Source organism: Falco rusticolus, chromosome 8, assembly GCF_015220075.1.
Source record: "Falco rusticolus isolate bFalRus1 chromosome 8, bFalRus1.pri, whole genome shotgun sequence".
Lineage (NCBI taxonomy): Eukaryota > Metazoa > Chordata > Aves > Falconiformes > Falconidae > Falco > Falco rusticolus.
The window spans coordinates 10,400,543-10,416,794 of NC_051194.1; the positions used below are offsets into that span (position 1 = coordinate 10,400,543).

At 46.6% G+C, this 16,252-nt stretch overlaps 1 protein-coding gene across 7 annotated transcripts; it reads right to left on the reverse strand.

Moving 5' to 3' along the window:
• Positions 1 to 33: 33 nt before the first annotated feature.
• BRD8 (bromodomain containing 8) lies at positions 34 to 16,244 on the reverse strand. 7 transcript variants are annotated; one of them, XR_005105699.1, is made up of 23 exons: positions 16,000 to 16,244; positions 15,680 to 15,776; positions 15,001 to 15,070; positions 13,950 to 13,999; positions 12,640 to 12,762; positions 12,423 to 12,503; positions 11,886 to 11,950; positions 11,138 to 11,274; positions 10,488 to 10,703; positions 9,079 to 9,223; positions 7,726 to 7,935; positions 7,032 to 7,312; positions 6,106 to 6,561; positions 5,654 to 5,747; positions 5,399 to 5,445; positions 4,819 to 5,033; positions 4,418 to 4,510; positions 4,157 to 4,225; positions 3,219 to 3,396; positions 2,482 to 2,586; positions 1,592 to 1,636; positions 810 to 986; positions 333 to 446 (listed from the first exon to the last, which is right to left on the reverse strand). XR_005105699.1 is itself a non-coding variant. In XM_037396989.1 (22 exons), exons 1-22 carry the CDS (start codon positions 16,211 to 16,213, stop codon positions 387 to 389), a joined length of 3,051 nt encoding a protein of 1,016 aa, XP_037252886.1. In that variant the 5' UTR covers positions 16,214 to 16,244; the 3' UTR covers positions 40 to 386. The 7 variants fall into 7 exon arrangements, 2 of the variants coding, with proteins under 2 accessions (XP_037252888.1, XP_037252886.1); XM_037396989.1 differs by lacking the exon at positions 810 to 986 and having other exon boundaries at positions 40 to 446; XR_005105700.1 differs by lacking the exon at positions 7,726 to 7,935.
• Between the last annotated feature and the right edge of the window lie 8 nt (positions 16,245 to 16,252).

Here is a 16,252-nt window from a genome sequence, read left to right on the forward strand (position 1 = left end):
TGATGCTCAGGACACTGCACACTGTACGCTGGATTTCTTCCCAGACTTTAATATACATACACATTTACACATCACTAGTAAAAATCTGTACACTTCACATTACAGTACATACAAGCCACCAGTTGCTAGCTAACACCAGAACACTGATGAAGCCCAAGACGACTGCCCTAAAACAGGCAGGGGGGCTAGTCTTCCCCTCCGAGGAAGTTTCTTTGGGTTACACATTCCAACAAGACACTGCTTTCTGGAAGGGCAAGCGGAGAAGGTGGGCCAGTCCCAGAAATGGACCTGCACCTTTTCTTCCTCCTCCAACAGCGGTTAACAGCATCTTGCTCACGCTCCAGCTCTGGATGCCAGGTGCTGGGATTTTCTTTCTGCCTGCAGCATCATTTCTTCATCTTCATGTCCGCCTCGATGGCACAGCGACGCCCTCTGGTGCCTCCATCCTAGTCGCAAGGCAAACAGAAAGGGAGTTACGCAACCCTGAACACAAAATGCTTCCTCCAGCACTCGGAGGTGAGGAGTTGTGCATCTGGTAACAACTTTTCCTGCCTTCCAAACAGGAGAAAGGGAAGGTGCCCTACAAAGGCTTGGGAAGGCCTGCAGACCTACCTAAAATTCACTCTGGGCACAGCACAGGTGCTGGGATTTGCAGCATCTCTGCGCACTGCTGGCAGCCAGGGCAGAGAGAGGCAACAAGGCTCTCGCCCAGGCAGATGCTTCTGGAGCCTGACAGGGCAGGCTTTTCCTAAGCGGCAGATTCTAGCTCGGCTCTTAAGATGGGAAGAGGAAACTGCTGACTAACCTACCTTATCAGCTGCTGATCCCTACGGGAAGTGCTCCTCCAGTTGAGTGACCCTGGCACTAGCTCCCTAGTTTCTCCGCACAGCTCCTTTCCATGAGCAGAAGGCGAGCTGAGAGTTTCCTTTGATCCGCTGCCCTCTCCCTCTGGCTGACATGCTGACTCTCCCGGAGTACTCCTCTGTCTTTAGATATATGTGAGAGAAAAAAACAACTCTCCATCTTCCTCCCCTCTCTCCTCCCCACAACTCAGAGACTTGCGGTTTCCCAGAGGGAATATTTTTCCAAACACTTTCAGATCAACACAGGCACAGAGCAAGATATTTCTGCGGAGTATCTTATTTGCTTTCTGGACCATGAGTGATAAAGGAGCACACAGCTGACTCCTCACTTTCCCAAGACCTTTTTGAACTGTCTTGAACGTGTGCAAGGGGCAGCTGTATAAGCATGTAGGATAAGATGTACGAACTACAGCACTGCACCGCTTGGTCTGTCTTCCCACTTACATGGAAAGAAAGCAGGAGAGAAGTTGTGGAAAAAAGCAAAGGCAGATGACAAAATGAGAACACTTGGAACCAGAAGAAAAGACTGAAGCCCCTCCCACTCACCCACACTGAGAATAAGGGACTGAGATGTTTCTTCTCTAATGATCATTGTTGCATAGCCCCTAAGTTAAACACACACCACTGCAATGCTGAGGATGCTGTGACAGTGCAGTGATCACCCAGACAAGAGGCAGAGCACACTGCCAGCAGTACTGCAGTACCGGCTGGAGCCTTTCAATACTTACAAAGAGAGAGAGAAGGAAGGCAGGAGAGCCCATTGGGACACTGTCCTGTTAAAAGGCCAAACAGAAGGACTTATCAGGTATCAGATACGGAAATGCACACACCACACAGAAGCACTGAGTCCACACACGAGCATAGAGAAACATGTGCCCCACTCCCCTTCCCGCGTGGCATCAGTCTTACGCAGCAGGAACATAAAAACGGACAAAAGAGGGATACTGCGAGAGTCAGAATGCTAGGAAAGCGATACTCTCTCCTCAGCCATGGCAAGGTCTGTTCTACCAAACAATTTCTGCACTGTGCAGTTGCCACCAGAACTAAGCAGGCAGTCCTTGCTGTCACAATGTTGTGTGCATCAGCTGAGAACACTTGAGACCACAATCAAGTCTGGATGTGTTTTTACAGAACAAAACCCCCAAGCAAACCTACACTGCTATTAGTGTAATGAGTGCAGAAGTCAAAGGTTCTCTGGTGTGTTTTACACAGCAGACCAGACTGGAGTGATGCCCTGGTTCTAAAAATGTGACTAGGAAGTGAAGGACACAGCAGGGGCTAGTCTTCCAATTCTCTACACCTTCACCTTCCTGCCACATCATGCCTCTTCTAATACTCTCTTCATTTTCCTACATTTTTCATCACCTGTTTTTAAAAACAGGGAATAGAACAATTGGGATTACAGCAAACACTCAGAAGACCTGCCTCTGGGATGATGTACAGCTCCAGAGCTGACATTTAATCAATAGATACATTTAAAGAAAAAATTGTTCACATGAAGATGCTGGAGCCCTTGCAACGTGAAAAAAAAATATCTTTTTGATCTGAGAACTTCATGCAATATCTGGGATTCTTCAAAAGGTATGAAGTGCCCTTCCACAGGGTGCAGCATTCTCACCTTCTCCGAAGCATCTTGCTTGCGAGTGGAGTCTCGCCCACGCAGGCTCTTTGCACTGATCCCTGACTCTGATGTTTGCATGATCAGTTGTGTGGCCAGAAATTGCTGCAAGAAAACCACACTCTGTTAAGATTCTCATGCAAAACAAGCCCAATTAGTATGTGTCAGTTAACTATCACAAACCACAGGTTGGGAATGATTGGGTCAGAGGCAGTTTCAGTTCCTTGTCTGCTGCTCAGAATAAGTTCCCACATTTTACCTCAGAAGCCACAAGTCCTGAGGAACTGTAAAACCCCAGTTCAAACTCTGTTAGACCTGCCAGTTGGGATATTCACATGACATTTTAAATGTTCACAGGACACAGTTTCATGTACAATTTATACGAGCATAAACCAGCAGAGCCACCAAAATAAGCAACTGCGTCCCATGTCATTCAACATGCTTGTTGCTTGTTTCTGCTCCTGAACCACACCCTGGTTCTTGCTGGCCTAAGCATTTCCCTGAAGGAAATTAAATTTGAAATTGGTCTGGGCTGAACCTAAGAATTTTTTTCCTGTGTTGGTTTTAACTTATCCACAATCTAATTCACCACAAACACCTGAGCTAGTACAAGAGAGACGCAGGGAAAGGTGGAACTGCTTCATTCAAAGACACTGTGAATGAAACTGTTGTCTTTCCCATAGCCATGGACCAAGGCAGATGCTCTGTCCTGCACTGGCCTCAGCTCAGTACTTTACCTGGATCTGCTCCAGGACATCTCGCTGCATCTCCACAGCCATGTGGTACACATCATGGTCAGAGCTGTTGTACATAACTGCATTTTGAAACATCAGCATAATATCACGCTGGAACTCAGCTGTGGTTCGTATCAGCCCATTCTCAATGTTCTTTTTGATGGTAGATAAATCCATTGGCCTATGAAAGAAGTGCGGTCAAAATAGCAACAGAAATATTCAATTCTTTCTCCACTCTTTTGCATACAGCCCTGGGTCTGTAACATATCTAGTTAGACCACCTATTTCATTTAGCCCAATAGGCTCTCCCCCACACAGGCTGTGCCCCTAGTACCAAGGCCGCAGGCTGGAAGACACAAGCTTTTTACCATGTTATGGTAAAGCATGTTACCATGCAGTTACCATGAATGGTACCAGTGGCATGACAGATGCCTCAGAAGAAGAATTTGTCTTTTCCAGGCATCACTGAAGGAGACAATAAAGAGCTAGACCTGCAGCCACTGCACTGTTTAGGAGAGATTTTGGGGGCTAGCAGGGGATTCTGGTAGTTTTTCCAGAAGAGTCCACCATCTGGGACAGTAAAAGATGCTGACTGAAGACGACAGGTCTTTGGAATGTCAAAGATTACATCCTACGCTTGGACAGAAACTGGGAGAAGCAGATCAGTCACATACCACCTTATTGATAAAAAAAAAGTGTTCTGTATAAGTCAGCATACTTCATTCAAAGACAGGGCTGTGTAAGGACATATATCTATTACTGAAGACAATCCTTTTCTTGGAGAAACCTGTTTCTGACTGAATCATGGCAGAAAAAAAAAATAATTTTCCAAGTTTTGCAGTCTGCATGGTAGCCAAAAACTACACTGTTCCTGCCAGAAATCCCTACACCAATGTGCAAATTATACAGAGCTCTAATGACAGAAGACTGCCGAGACTCACCTCTGCACAATACTGTGGTAGCCTGGTGCTATATCATCAGTTACAGGCTGGAGGAAGACATTAGCGTACCTGCAGAAAGAAAGAGTCCACTTAGTGTCCCGTCCTTGCTGGTAAATATTTTGTATCATGCTCTCACGTTTATTTGTCTGCTACCAGTAACAGTATGATTCATCACCTCCCAGTACCAAGGCAGATGAGCCTCTGAGATGGGACAGCTGAGACTTCTCTAGGATTAGTCACTTCTCAAGAAACCAAACTCACCGGTGATTAGCTGCTGCTCTCCAAACTAGCATGATGGCTTTCTTCCAGATCTTCTGAGCCTGTATCGCTTCCTGATCCTCACTGCACACTGAGCTGGGAAGAAAAGAGTGGGACTTCCTTCAGGAGCCTGCATACTGCCTCAGAGCAGAAACTTTATGGTTTATTTTGCCTTTGACATGCCTATGCTAATCCATGCCAAAGACAGTAAGAAAAAAATGGGACCTGGTACTATGGCGCTATCTGCGCATGTGCACTCGTAAGCAAGGGGAACCAGACAAATCATCAACAAATTCCCACTTTGGACCCACTCAGTCAGCAAAACAGAAATGAGAATCCTACACTCCCTCCACAAAATAACATGGATTTGCACCCCCATGCCCAAGAGTTTCACTGATACTCACAACTGTGAGGAGGCTGGGCTGCTGGGAATGGAGTCAGCTAGTGTGTGAGACTGTAAAGGTGCATTATGGACACTGAAGCCATCATCGCTCTCGCTAACGGGGGGTTCGTTATCCATCTCTGATAGATATCCCTCACCCTGATCTTCTTCTTTGGGTTCCTCCAAACTGGCAGCCTCACTGGCACCATCCTCATCATCCTCTTCCCCCTGCCCATCCTGAAACACAGAGTTTGTGAGTCCGCGCAGCCACCTAGAGCAGCACATCAGAGCCTCCAAAGCAACTACGGTTCAGCAAGCAAGGCAATTTTCTTGCCACACTGCTGACAACTGTACAGGCACTTTCACAAAATTCCAGTCACTCTATCCTGCCCTGCCTCCCCCTGCAGACACAGAAACATACAGACATACACAGCTTTATAGTGCCTGAAGCAATCTCCCCTTTAGCTCCGACTGCGGGCTGCCCACTTCTCAGTGCAGAAAGCCGAGTGCAAGCTTTGCTCCTCAGCAGGTGGGAGCCAGGAAGCAGCAGCAGCGAGATGTTACTAATAAACTCAAGATGACTACAACTAACTGAGAATTACCTTCATCTGACTCCTAAACAGGGCTTGGGCCTCCTCCTTCATTGACTCTGCAAAAAAGAAAAGCAGAAAGGTTGATTCTCCAAAGCAGTCTTTCCTGCAAAAGCTCCTGCACCAATGCCTACTGCCCTGCAGTAATTACGACTGTTCCTACACGTATCTTTTCTCCCTCCTCCCCAAAAAACCTGAACCAGATCACTGACAACTATCCAGCTAATAATGTTGCACGTAAAAGATTTCCTAGCTGAATTAAGTTACCTGACAGCTCAAATTTGTGCTGAACATCAGCCTGTGAGGAGTCTTCACTCACATTTGGGACTTGTGGAGGGGATGAATCATCATCAGGTGGGGTCTGGAGGGAAGAGAAATGCACAAATCTAGATGTTTGTGTCAGCTTACTTCAGTGAAGGTGTGGGCACATCTCACTCACCCTAACCTAACTCAAGGCAATGAAGTTCACTGAGCACCTTCCCGACAGCAATTCTGCACATGGGCTGGGGGAGGTAACACAAAGGTACTGCCTAAAGCAGAGAGCTTCTCTGCAGATCTAACAGATCAGCAGTGTGACTACCAAGAAAACAGTCAATCACATTCATTGAAGGGTCACCTTCAACCCAGCAGTCATCCTTCCTCTAAACTTCTCTCCTACCTGCCACAACTGCTCCTTTCCTTCCCCACACCAGTTCCAGATAGTCTCTCTGCTCACATACCTCTGTCTTCACTGTATTGTGCACTGTGTCTTCTCCCTTGGCCGATTCTATCTCGATTTCAGAAGTTTCTCCTGCTGTTACAGTTGCTCTTTGATCCTCTTCTATCTCTTGACTTCTGAGCTCTTGTGTTTCTGTCACTCTTGCAGTTACTGGTATGGTTTCCTCAGGGCCCAGCGGATTCTGCTCCTGCTCTGCAGGTTCTGTCTTTATTTCTGATCCCAGCTCACCAATGCCCATTAGGTCTCGAATTCCCTTTGCCTCTGGTTCTTCACACTCCAGTCTCTCCTGCTTTACAGTCACAGACACTTGGGGTATCTGGGCCTGTTTCTCATGCTCCTGACGAATTGAGTGTTCCCATGGGCCAGGCAGGGTCTGAGGGTCATCAGTATCTTCGCAGAAAGAAGACAGAGCAGCTTCAACAACTGCTGCATCCAGGACTTCAGGGTGGTCATCTACCTTTATTGCCAAAACAAACACACAGCAGTGCAGGCCAAGGTCAGAAAGAGGGATTAAAGAGAAGTTCATGTTATTTGGTAATGAGACAATTGTGGAAAACCTGGTGTACTGGGTTTACAAAGTTGCCTTTCACAGCCAGACCTGTATCACTCCCTGCAGTCTCCCATAGAGCTTCAATTTCAGAAATACAGCATTCCTTGAAAGCATGCTCCAAGCAGCGCTCATTTGCTGGCTAGAGGTGTGACCCAAACCCTACCCAACACAAGGAAGAAAGAAATTTCTTTCTGCACTCTGAAGAGGAGCACCAGGCTAAACGTGGCAGACTAGCCGCAGTGGTGTCATGAGGCCATTTCCTATTGGTCTGGACAATGATGGTGAGAATGTGCATTTTGGAATAGTCAGCAATCATTTGAGATTAACCTGACTGGATGTGGAGCAAAAGGCATTGGTACTCTGCTTTGCCCATTTACCTTGTCCTCAATGATGGCTATAATATTTCCAACAGTATCGAAGTCCAGCTCTTCCCCCGTATAGGACACTGCGATATCCATTTTCTCAGCCAAATCCAGGTCTTCTTTCCCATCCATGCAGTGATCTTTGGAAGACCCTGCAGCGCTGCCAGCCCCAGAACCCAGGCACTCTTTCTTGATGGAATCAATGATCATGGATATTTCACTGCTGTCCATGGACACTGTCACGGTATGGGAATCAGACACTGCCTCCATGGAAACACAGGCTTCTGGCTGGCTCACTGCGCAAGGATGAGAGCGACAATCAGAGACCAATCCGGAGAAGTCAAGCCCACATAAATAACTACTGCAGTGGGTAAGACCAAGCACCAACCACAAGTATCCCCAGGTCCACCCACAAGAGCACAACTTTGAAAAATAAAGGACAAATGTAGGTTTGGTTTCCCACAGTAAAGACAAAGTGAGATTCCAGCCCTTGAACCACAATCCAGCAACAGACCATTAGCACCCCCACCCAGTAAACCATGTTTAAAACCACATTTTATTCCAGAACTCAGCCATCACCATCCTTTCAGCAAGGATGGCGAGTCTGAGGTGATAGAAAGCCAGCTGAGAGCTTGCTGGGTGCTGATCCCGAAGGAAGTTCTGCTTTCCAGCAGTGCATGACCTACGACTGTGTAGTTCAGGAACGCACCTGTGGCTACACTTTCTGGAGCTGCAGCTGGTGGCACAACGGATGGTGCTGACAGCGTGGGCATCATGACAATGGTTGCCTGGGACACAGGCTCTACGGGGGTTGGCAGGAGCTTAGCTGGAGGTTCACTGGCAACAGCGGAGAAGGAAGCAAGAGGTGAGGTGAACTGTGCAGGACCAGCTTCTAGAAGCCGGGAAAGCGTAGGAGCACCTAACAGAGAGTAGAAGGGAAAAGCACATGAGCAAGAAGCAGCCACCACTGAAGTCCACAAAGCCACCACTGGGGTCTTCACTGTCTGGTGGCTTCTTCTGGGAAAAAGACACTGCGAGGTACCTACAAACAGTCCCAAAAGCTGTATGGAGAACCTGCACCAAAAATGCACGACTATTCTGTGTGTGTGCAGTCTGAAACAGGATCATGCAGACTATGGGATACTGTGATCAATGTAAGGGCTGACAGGCTAAGCCACACAAGCAGAGAGATGCCCTTCCACATACCAATACAATTACAGGAAATCTGAAACACAGTGCTGAGCGCCACACAAGGTAAGCCAAGACAGTCATCACAGGAGCTGGAAGGGAGCAGAGGGGATCTCTTTGCAGGTCTTTCCTGAAGAATTCCTCTTCTATCAAAGGTTGTTACTCATACTATCTGTAACTTCCAGTTTGAATTTACTGAATTATCTGGACCAAATTAACAGGTCTTAAAGAACAGATGTAGATAAGGAAAGTGAGATTATTCATATGGAACTATATATGAAAGAATGGCATAAATCCTCAGTTGCAGACAGTGTGATTAAGCCACTGGTTATCATGAGCTAAGAAGAAACTTCACTTTAAGCAGGTTGTTCTGAAAAGGGCCAATGCAAAGAATTGCACTGTCCCTCTCACCCCCCCCTCTGTCAAAATTGCTCTGGAGCTCACAGACCGCTGTGGGCTAATCCTCAACAGACCTCTAAGCTTCCAGATTCACAGTGAGCTGCAGTTTGACACATCGGCAATCAGATACTAGACCATTTTTTCCCCCCAACTCCCTGTCAACTAACCCTTTCTTTCTACACTGAAATGCCTGGTATTAGCCAGTGTCAAAACTAGAGACCTAGACTGCATGGACCAGGATTGAATCAAGTCTAATTGTTTCAGTCACTTTAGACCAAGGCACTCCTTTTTTCTGTAAGGATCAGTCTTAAAAAAGGTAAGGATGAGAGGGACAGGGGTACAGAAATAGGAAAACAACTCATAAAGAAGCCCCCAAACCAGCCAGGCTAAATGCCCTTCATTTCCAAAAAGAATTCACAGAACAGTCTGAAGGTGCATCTGAAAGGAGAACTGTATAGGGAGAATCCCAAGTTACCTGAGGCAGCAGGAGATGCAGGGACAGCACCAGGTGCCGACTGCATTTCCCCACTGTGCAGCACTGGAAGGACGCTTCCTACCTCCAGCAGGACTCCTGAGCTGTTCATGTGACCAGAAGCCACTGCCATTTCGTTTTCACCAACCTGCCGAAGGGGGACACAACTGAAGTTCCTGGAGATACCATGACATCAGTGGTTTTTTGCCAGATATGCACCTCCATGAATATGTCAATTGTTTTCTGTCTCAGCATTTCTTCTGCACTTTTTGTCCAGTCTAGTCCCTGCCTGAGGCCCCTTACACAAGTGCACAACATGACAGTTAGAAAGTACTTGTTCTTCAGCTACAATACAGCTGCAGTGCCACCTTCCTTTGAAGTCAGGCCAAATAAATCATTTGCTCCACTTTACTTCCTCTGTTCAAGGACCTCACAATCATTTACAGATACCAGTCTCTCTACCCCAAGATGGCATGGAATTATCCCCAATTTTGAGTTGAGGCAAACTGAAGCACCAAGATGGAAAGTAACTCTTACCAAGGTCACACAGTAAACCTAAGACGGACCTTGACGCTGATGTAGAACAGCCCTATTGATACTAAGAAAACCCAGTCTTCCACTGCCATTACCCTTCCTTTCTCCACCCTATGTTACACTGCATCCTGCAAACAGACCCTGTGGGACATTTACACAAGCTAACAAATAGAAAAGACCCCAAATCTAACAACTAAAAAAAAAGAAAGTCAACAGCAATACACCTGCTCCATCACACAAGCCCTAACACAGGGAATCTGTGCCATATGCAGGCTTACAGCTACTACGTTCAGACTGGGCTCTGAACAGTGTCAGCAACGGTCGCCCTCCTCAGACTTCCAGAGTCACCAACACCAGAAGTGGGCTGTCATCACAGTGATCTTACTGTCTGTCTATAATTAATGGAAAACTGAAGCACTTCAATACTGCTCATAAAGGACTAGCTACCCCTGTGCTAAGATCCATTACAAATTGAAACTCGACTTCCTGCCAAGATGTAAAAAACTGTGAGCCCAAAGTAGAAGTCATCAGGAACAGCTCCACAGAGGCTGACTGGGATGGTGCTGACTAGCACACTCCCTTCCCCTGGGGAAAACTATTTTCTCTAGTAAGCCTGCAACTCCAACTCCTTAACGACTGAGAGGAGATAGCCAGTCCTACGGGCCTGAATGATTCCTGCAGTCCTGCACCCACAGTACTGCCAGGAAAAGGTCCCACCTCTGTGCCTCACAGGGGCAATTACATCTCTCAGAATTACTTCTGTTGGGACTCGCACAAAAACTACATTTTTAAAAAGCTTTTGCAGCTCCCCCTTTTTCAGTGGGGAGTCTGGAGCAAATTGTTTGTGTGCTTGCATATATGAGCGGAGAGCTCCATACCAGCCTGGGGCTTGTGGGCAGGAGACTGCCCTTCTTCAGCAGCTCTGAGAGCAGAGGGGAAGGAGGCGGAGTTGCTTTTTGTCCTAGCATCTTTTTCTGGGGTGAATCATCAGTGACTGGGGTCATGGGGGCATCCAGGGGAGCAGAGCCTGGAGGGGTGTCAGGGATTCCAATGAAGGAGGCAACTGGGGTGCTGGGCAATGTCCCTGGAGTGACCTGAGAAAGAGAAAAACCACACTGTTCAAAGCCACACTCCACCACACGGACTAGCCCCACTTGCTCCTTCCCCCAAGAGCACTGATCCAGCACACCACAGACACCTACTCCATTCACTCGCTACACCTACTCCAGGCATATGCTTTCATCCTTTCCCTGTCCTGTAGTGCCACTTCCCAGGCACACACAGCAGACTGCCTGGCCAACCCACTGATGCCCCTACGTAGCCTTTGATCCAGGCACCTGATCACCACAGACATGGAAGAGGACATGTATCTTGAGCAGCACTGTACATCAACCACACTACAACACTACCACAGCAAAAAGTCTGCAAAACAAGGCAAGGGCTTCTCCCCAGGCTCCTTTTCCATGATGGACGCAGAGCCCCATGTCCCAGGCTGGTCCTTTCCTCTTACCATGAGAAGGATCCTTACCCCTGGACTGGCCTCATCCACAGCAGGCTGAGACAGATCTCCCAGAGCATAGTCTCCCCCTGGGGAGGTTGAGCCTGCAGGGGAGCGAACCATCACACCCGTTAATCGTCGTGGTGGATTCTTAATGGCCTGACGAGCTGGAAGAAAACAGGGAAAAAAAAAGGGGAGATTCTATGACTCCATCTTCAACAGTCCCTGAGAGTCACCTCTGACTTTTACCCTAAAGAACCATAAGAAAACAATTTAAATTGTAGGAATTTCCTGGACCACACTAGGCTAAGTTCACAAATACTACTAGCATTGGGTAACGCACTTTAATTGCAGATTTCCCAAGCAGTTGGCTATTCATAACCTATGACCACTGACAGGTTAGTTCACTGAATTGCCCCAAGAATTATAAATTAATGAAACATTCAGAACAAGTCTCTCTCCCTTGTATCTTCAGACAAAATCAAAAAACTATAGGGAAAACTAAAGTGGTGACATTCTAATAGAGCTCCTTGCTAATCCTGCTTCCTCTTAGATATATCTTTTCTACAGAATTTGCTCCTTTCTCAGAAGTCTTTGCATTTTGCCCAGTTACAAATATAGTGCTGCAAAGAGAATACAACCATTCTCTCCAACTCTAGGGTCAAGGAATTCCTCCTGAACAGGTAGGTGTTAAGAAGACTTACATATTTTCCAAATGTTCTTATTAATATATGCCCCTCTCTACAGGGACAAGTAAGGAAGCTCATTTCCAGCTTACCCTGATAAGCAGCATCTGTAGCCTTCCTCTTGACTTCTGCCTCCTCCTCCTCCATTTTTTTCTTTCTGTACACAGAACCAAAACCTACTGTCACAGAATGTCCCATTTCCTCTTAGTTCCTCCTCCACAATCAGTTTACTGACCCCAAAGCCCATTATCTCCAGACAACAATTAACTGCCTCTGCAGACGCAGGCTCAATACCTCAGAGGAGGGAAGCAAAGCCAGAAGCCAGTCAGAGAACAACACACTTCGCAGGAAATTTCACTTCCAGATGATTATCAAAACGCATGACACAAGCATGATATTGCGAGCCATCACGAAGCTCTTTACTGAGAAACTCTAAACAATGCTGCACACAAACTGGTGTCCACCAACCTAAACTTAGTCCACCCTCAGAGGCCAAAGCATCTGTCTAGCTGCCTCATTTTTCTTATCCCTGTACATGGAGCAAGAGATGTCTGACAAACACTGAGTGTCAGGGAACTACAATCGCAGAAGCAAGCATGACATGGATATAATGAAGTGAAATAACCCACATCATAATCTCATTGCACAGCTCCTCCAGTCTGTTATCCATGTGTCCAGCCTGGATCAGCTCCACATCCTTCTTGAGTTGCCTGTAATCAGAAAATCTTCTTATCACTGAACAATACACCCTAAGTAGCATTTTCACCCCAAGCACTATCCCACTTAGCTGACTTTTCCAAGACAGAGTTCTCGGGTGCACTACAGCTTAATAGCTCTGCTATATACCTGTATTTTTCCTGCGTTTCTTTAATAATTTTCTTCAACTCCTCAACTCGTTCTGCAGTCAGTTTCCGCACAATAACATCTTCCACAGTTTCCACAACTTCTCCCTTCTCACCACGTTTTCTCCTATAGAATAAGAGAGAACCAAAACCAGTTCAGACATAAAATGCAGAAAACCCCTGTTCTTCTCTCACATATGGCTGCCGTCTGTCATTCCTGACACACACATGCCCCCCAAAAAATCAACCTCTTCCAATTTCCCTTAAATGATATTGGACAGAACAACGTTCAAACAATCTCTTCTGAAAAATTTATTAAATTCTTAAATGCATCCAGTGTTAAAGACTTCAGGAGTAGATCAAAGATGCAAGCCCACTGCAAATTCTCACCCTGAGAAAAATCAGTCATTCCACTTCAGAGAAGATTCTTACCATCCAAGAATAAACATCTATTTTTTTCCCCTCAGTAACTTTACTAAGTCTTCTGTCTTTGCAACTCTAGAGCTGAAGATCATTTAGCACTATCACAAACAAATACTTTTCAACATCCTGCCTTTAATTTAATTTTTTTAACCCCCAATTTAATGTTTAATTAAAAAATTAATTTTTAATTTAACCCCCAATTTAATGGGATGTGAAGTCCCAAAACAAACTGCTTGGAGTTAGGAGTGAGAAATATCCGAGACCACAAAGCTGTAGCAATAGCATTGATACGAAAACAGTAAGAAACCACTGCAAAATAGAGAAAAATATAAAAACGTTTCCCGTTCTCACTTCTGCTGTCTTTTCTACCCCTATTCTGAATCATAATTTTATGTGTAAAGCTTCTGATTAGTAATACTAACATGTGGTGTTTTATTCCAGCCAAATATGTTTCTTTTTGCTGCATTAAGTCTCCAAATGCACGCTGCAACTCTTACAAATGGAGCTGTGGCAAGGAGGCACCACCTACCCTGCCATGTATTGTAACAACAGTAGGGGCATATGGAAAACACTAACAAGTACACAATCAATGACCAGTTTTCAAACCATGTAATACCAAAATACTTCAGTCTTCTGAAAAAAAAAAAAAAAAAAAAGGAGACAAGAACAAGAAATATGGGAAGCATGTTCTAAGTTATACCTTGGGCTTGCCAGTCTCCCCCACCTGCCATACCCCGATGTCTCTGTCCACTCACGCCAGCTATCACAACTGAATTTCCTCATTCCAGTACGCTCCTTCTGGGAGGAGCACTATCAAATGCTTCACTGTAAGAACTGACAAATCCACCCCAAACTGCTGCAGACTGCACTCGCGTCTGACTTTGTACTCACTTAGGAGTCTCTGTAGTCTCCAGGAGCTCCGAATACTGAGAAGCACAGTGCTAAGAAGAAACAAAGAAAGTCAGAGCACACCAAAGAGTCAGCTTTGGCAAACACCTACCAACAAAGCTTACAGGGCACTTACTCCTACTTTTTCAGAGGTCTTAACACTTCATGAACATATCTGACAGTCTTCTCCAGTTTTCCCCATGGCTGTAATTTAGTGTAACTCAAAGCAAGGAGCCATATTAACTTTTTTACTACAGCACAGCCTAGGCTGATCTTCAAAACAAAGCTAAATAACAGACACTCTCAACTAACCATTCAGAAATCAAAGTAAGCAAGCATTATTAGGAAAACTGTAGCTGTAACGTCTCTGCCTGTGAACATGAACCAAAAATATTTCAATGGAGAAGGCAAAATAGCATTATATGAAGGGCAGTTTTGTAGCTGAACAGAAAGAGCAAAGCAACATAAACCCCTCAACTTCTCCTCCTTTAATTATCTTAATCTCTTTCTGTCCCTTATGCCACAAAAATCTCAGGTGCCTGCCCAAACAGTAGGACATAAAAAATACAGGGGCAACCACAAATTCCTGGGGTAAGGAATTCCACAGCTCAATTACATGCCTGGTGAGGAACAATCTCTTTAGTTTGCTTTGAACTTGCCTCCTGTTAGTCTTACTTAATAGCCTCTAAACGTTGTACTGGACAAAGCAATGAACAATTAATCCTTATTCATCCTCAACCGTGCTGACATCTGTTGTATTCCTGTTATCTCTTCTTTATGTTATGGGTTTTACCTGACTTAGCCGTCCCTTACAAGTAAGCTGTTACATGTCTTTTATCGTTCTTGTCTTTTCCATAACTTTATCCAACTGCACTGTAAGCTCACATTTAATTTCAGAAACAGGAAGAATTATATCTGACTTAAATAAAATTGATTTTTAAAAAATAAATGTTGCTATCATTTTAAAAATCAAGAAATAAATTCTTTTAGGCAGCTGTCTTACATATACCACACAGAACTCATTTTTTCCAAGATTCAAGTATCAGTATCTCACCTTTTGGGAAAACCAGTCAGGTGGGCGTCCCGGCTCTGCAAAAGGTTTGATAGCTCTGCTGACTGAGACCCTACAGGAGAGAAATGGGAAGTCACTGCCAACTTACTCCCTTCCACAACCCACATGCAGAGAAAAGGTGCTGATCTGTCTCGAAGTTCAGCACTGAATAGCCCCCATGAACACAACGAACTTGCCAAGGAGTTCTTATGTTTGGAAATTACTCAAATACAGCCTTTGACCTCAAAAATATTTGTCTGCTTCTCACATACAACAGCTTTACTCCGTTGATTTGAAAACCAAATTTCTAGCTTCTGATGACACCATTACATTTCCACAAAAGCTCTAATTTGGTGAGAGGAAAAAGGGAGCAAAACAGACTCAAGTTCAGAAGCAGCGCACAGCAATCTGTTATCAAACACCTTTCCTGACCACAACGCACCCCTTCCCATTCACCAACGTGTCATTCTTTGATCTGATTAACACGCTTCTGTTTTTACACAGCAGTTCCAAAACAAACAAAAAGGCCTTTAACACCTCCATCTTCGTTTTGAACAAAAAGCTGAAGGGTTGATGCCTAGCTGCTGCACAAGTGGCACGGCAGAAGGCCGTACCCCAGGCCACGCACAGCCGCAGGGCAGCCGGTGCCTGAAGGACAGAGAGGCCCGGCCCGCTCCCTTACCAGTTCTGGTCTCCGCTCCGCATGACGGACGAGGCCAGGCAGAGCTTCTCGCGAATGGACCACGGCTCCGTAGGGCCGGCGCTCAGCAGCTTGTGCTCTGCAGGCACAGAGGAAGGAGTGCGCGGCGCCGCCCGGGCCCAGCCCCGGCCCCACCCCGCCCCGGCCCGCTGGGCCCGCCCCCCTCACACCACACCCGCCCTTCAGAACCGCTCGATTCTCCCCGGGCCTTTCCCCCACCGCTATCCCACGCCAGCCCCGCCACCCGTGGGCCACCGCCGCCTCCCCCGTCCGCCGCCGCTCCCAACAGGCCCCGCACTCACTGCCCGTCCCCGCCGCCATCTTCCCCGCCAGGCCCGAGGGAGGGGGGGCGGAGCCACGCGCAAAGCCCGCCGGGAGGGAGGCAGGCGCACGCGCACCGCACCGCACCACCCCAACCGCCGTCCACCGCGGGCACGTGCAGCCCAGCCTTCTATTCCCGCCCCCGATGCCCCACGGCGGGCGCTGATTGGTGGCCGCGCGGACGCGGGTCCCCATTGGCTGAGGGAGAGGGGGCGACGTTTGAAACCCAACAGT

Coding starts and splice junctions, on each gene's coding strand:
- BRD8 (XM_037396989.1), bottom strand. CDS start 16,213: ATGGGGACCCGCGTCCGCGCGGCCACCAATCAGCGCCCGCCGTGGGGC. Junction 10,704..11,137: donor TGGATGAGGCCAGTCCAGGG/GTAAGGATCCTT, acceptor TCTCTTTCTCAG/GTCACTCCAGGGACATTGCC. Junction 9,224..10,487: donor TGCCCACAAGCCCCAGGCTG/GTATGGAGCTCT, acceptor CCCCTTCGGCAG/GTTGGTGAAAACGAAATGGC.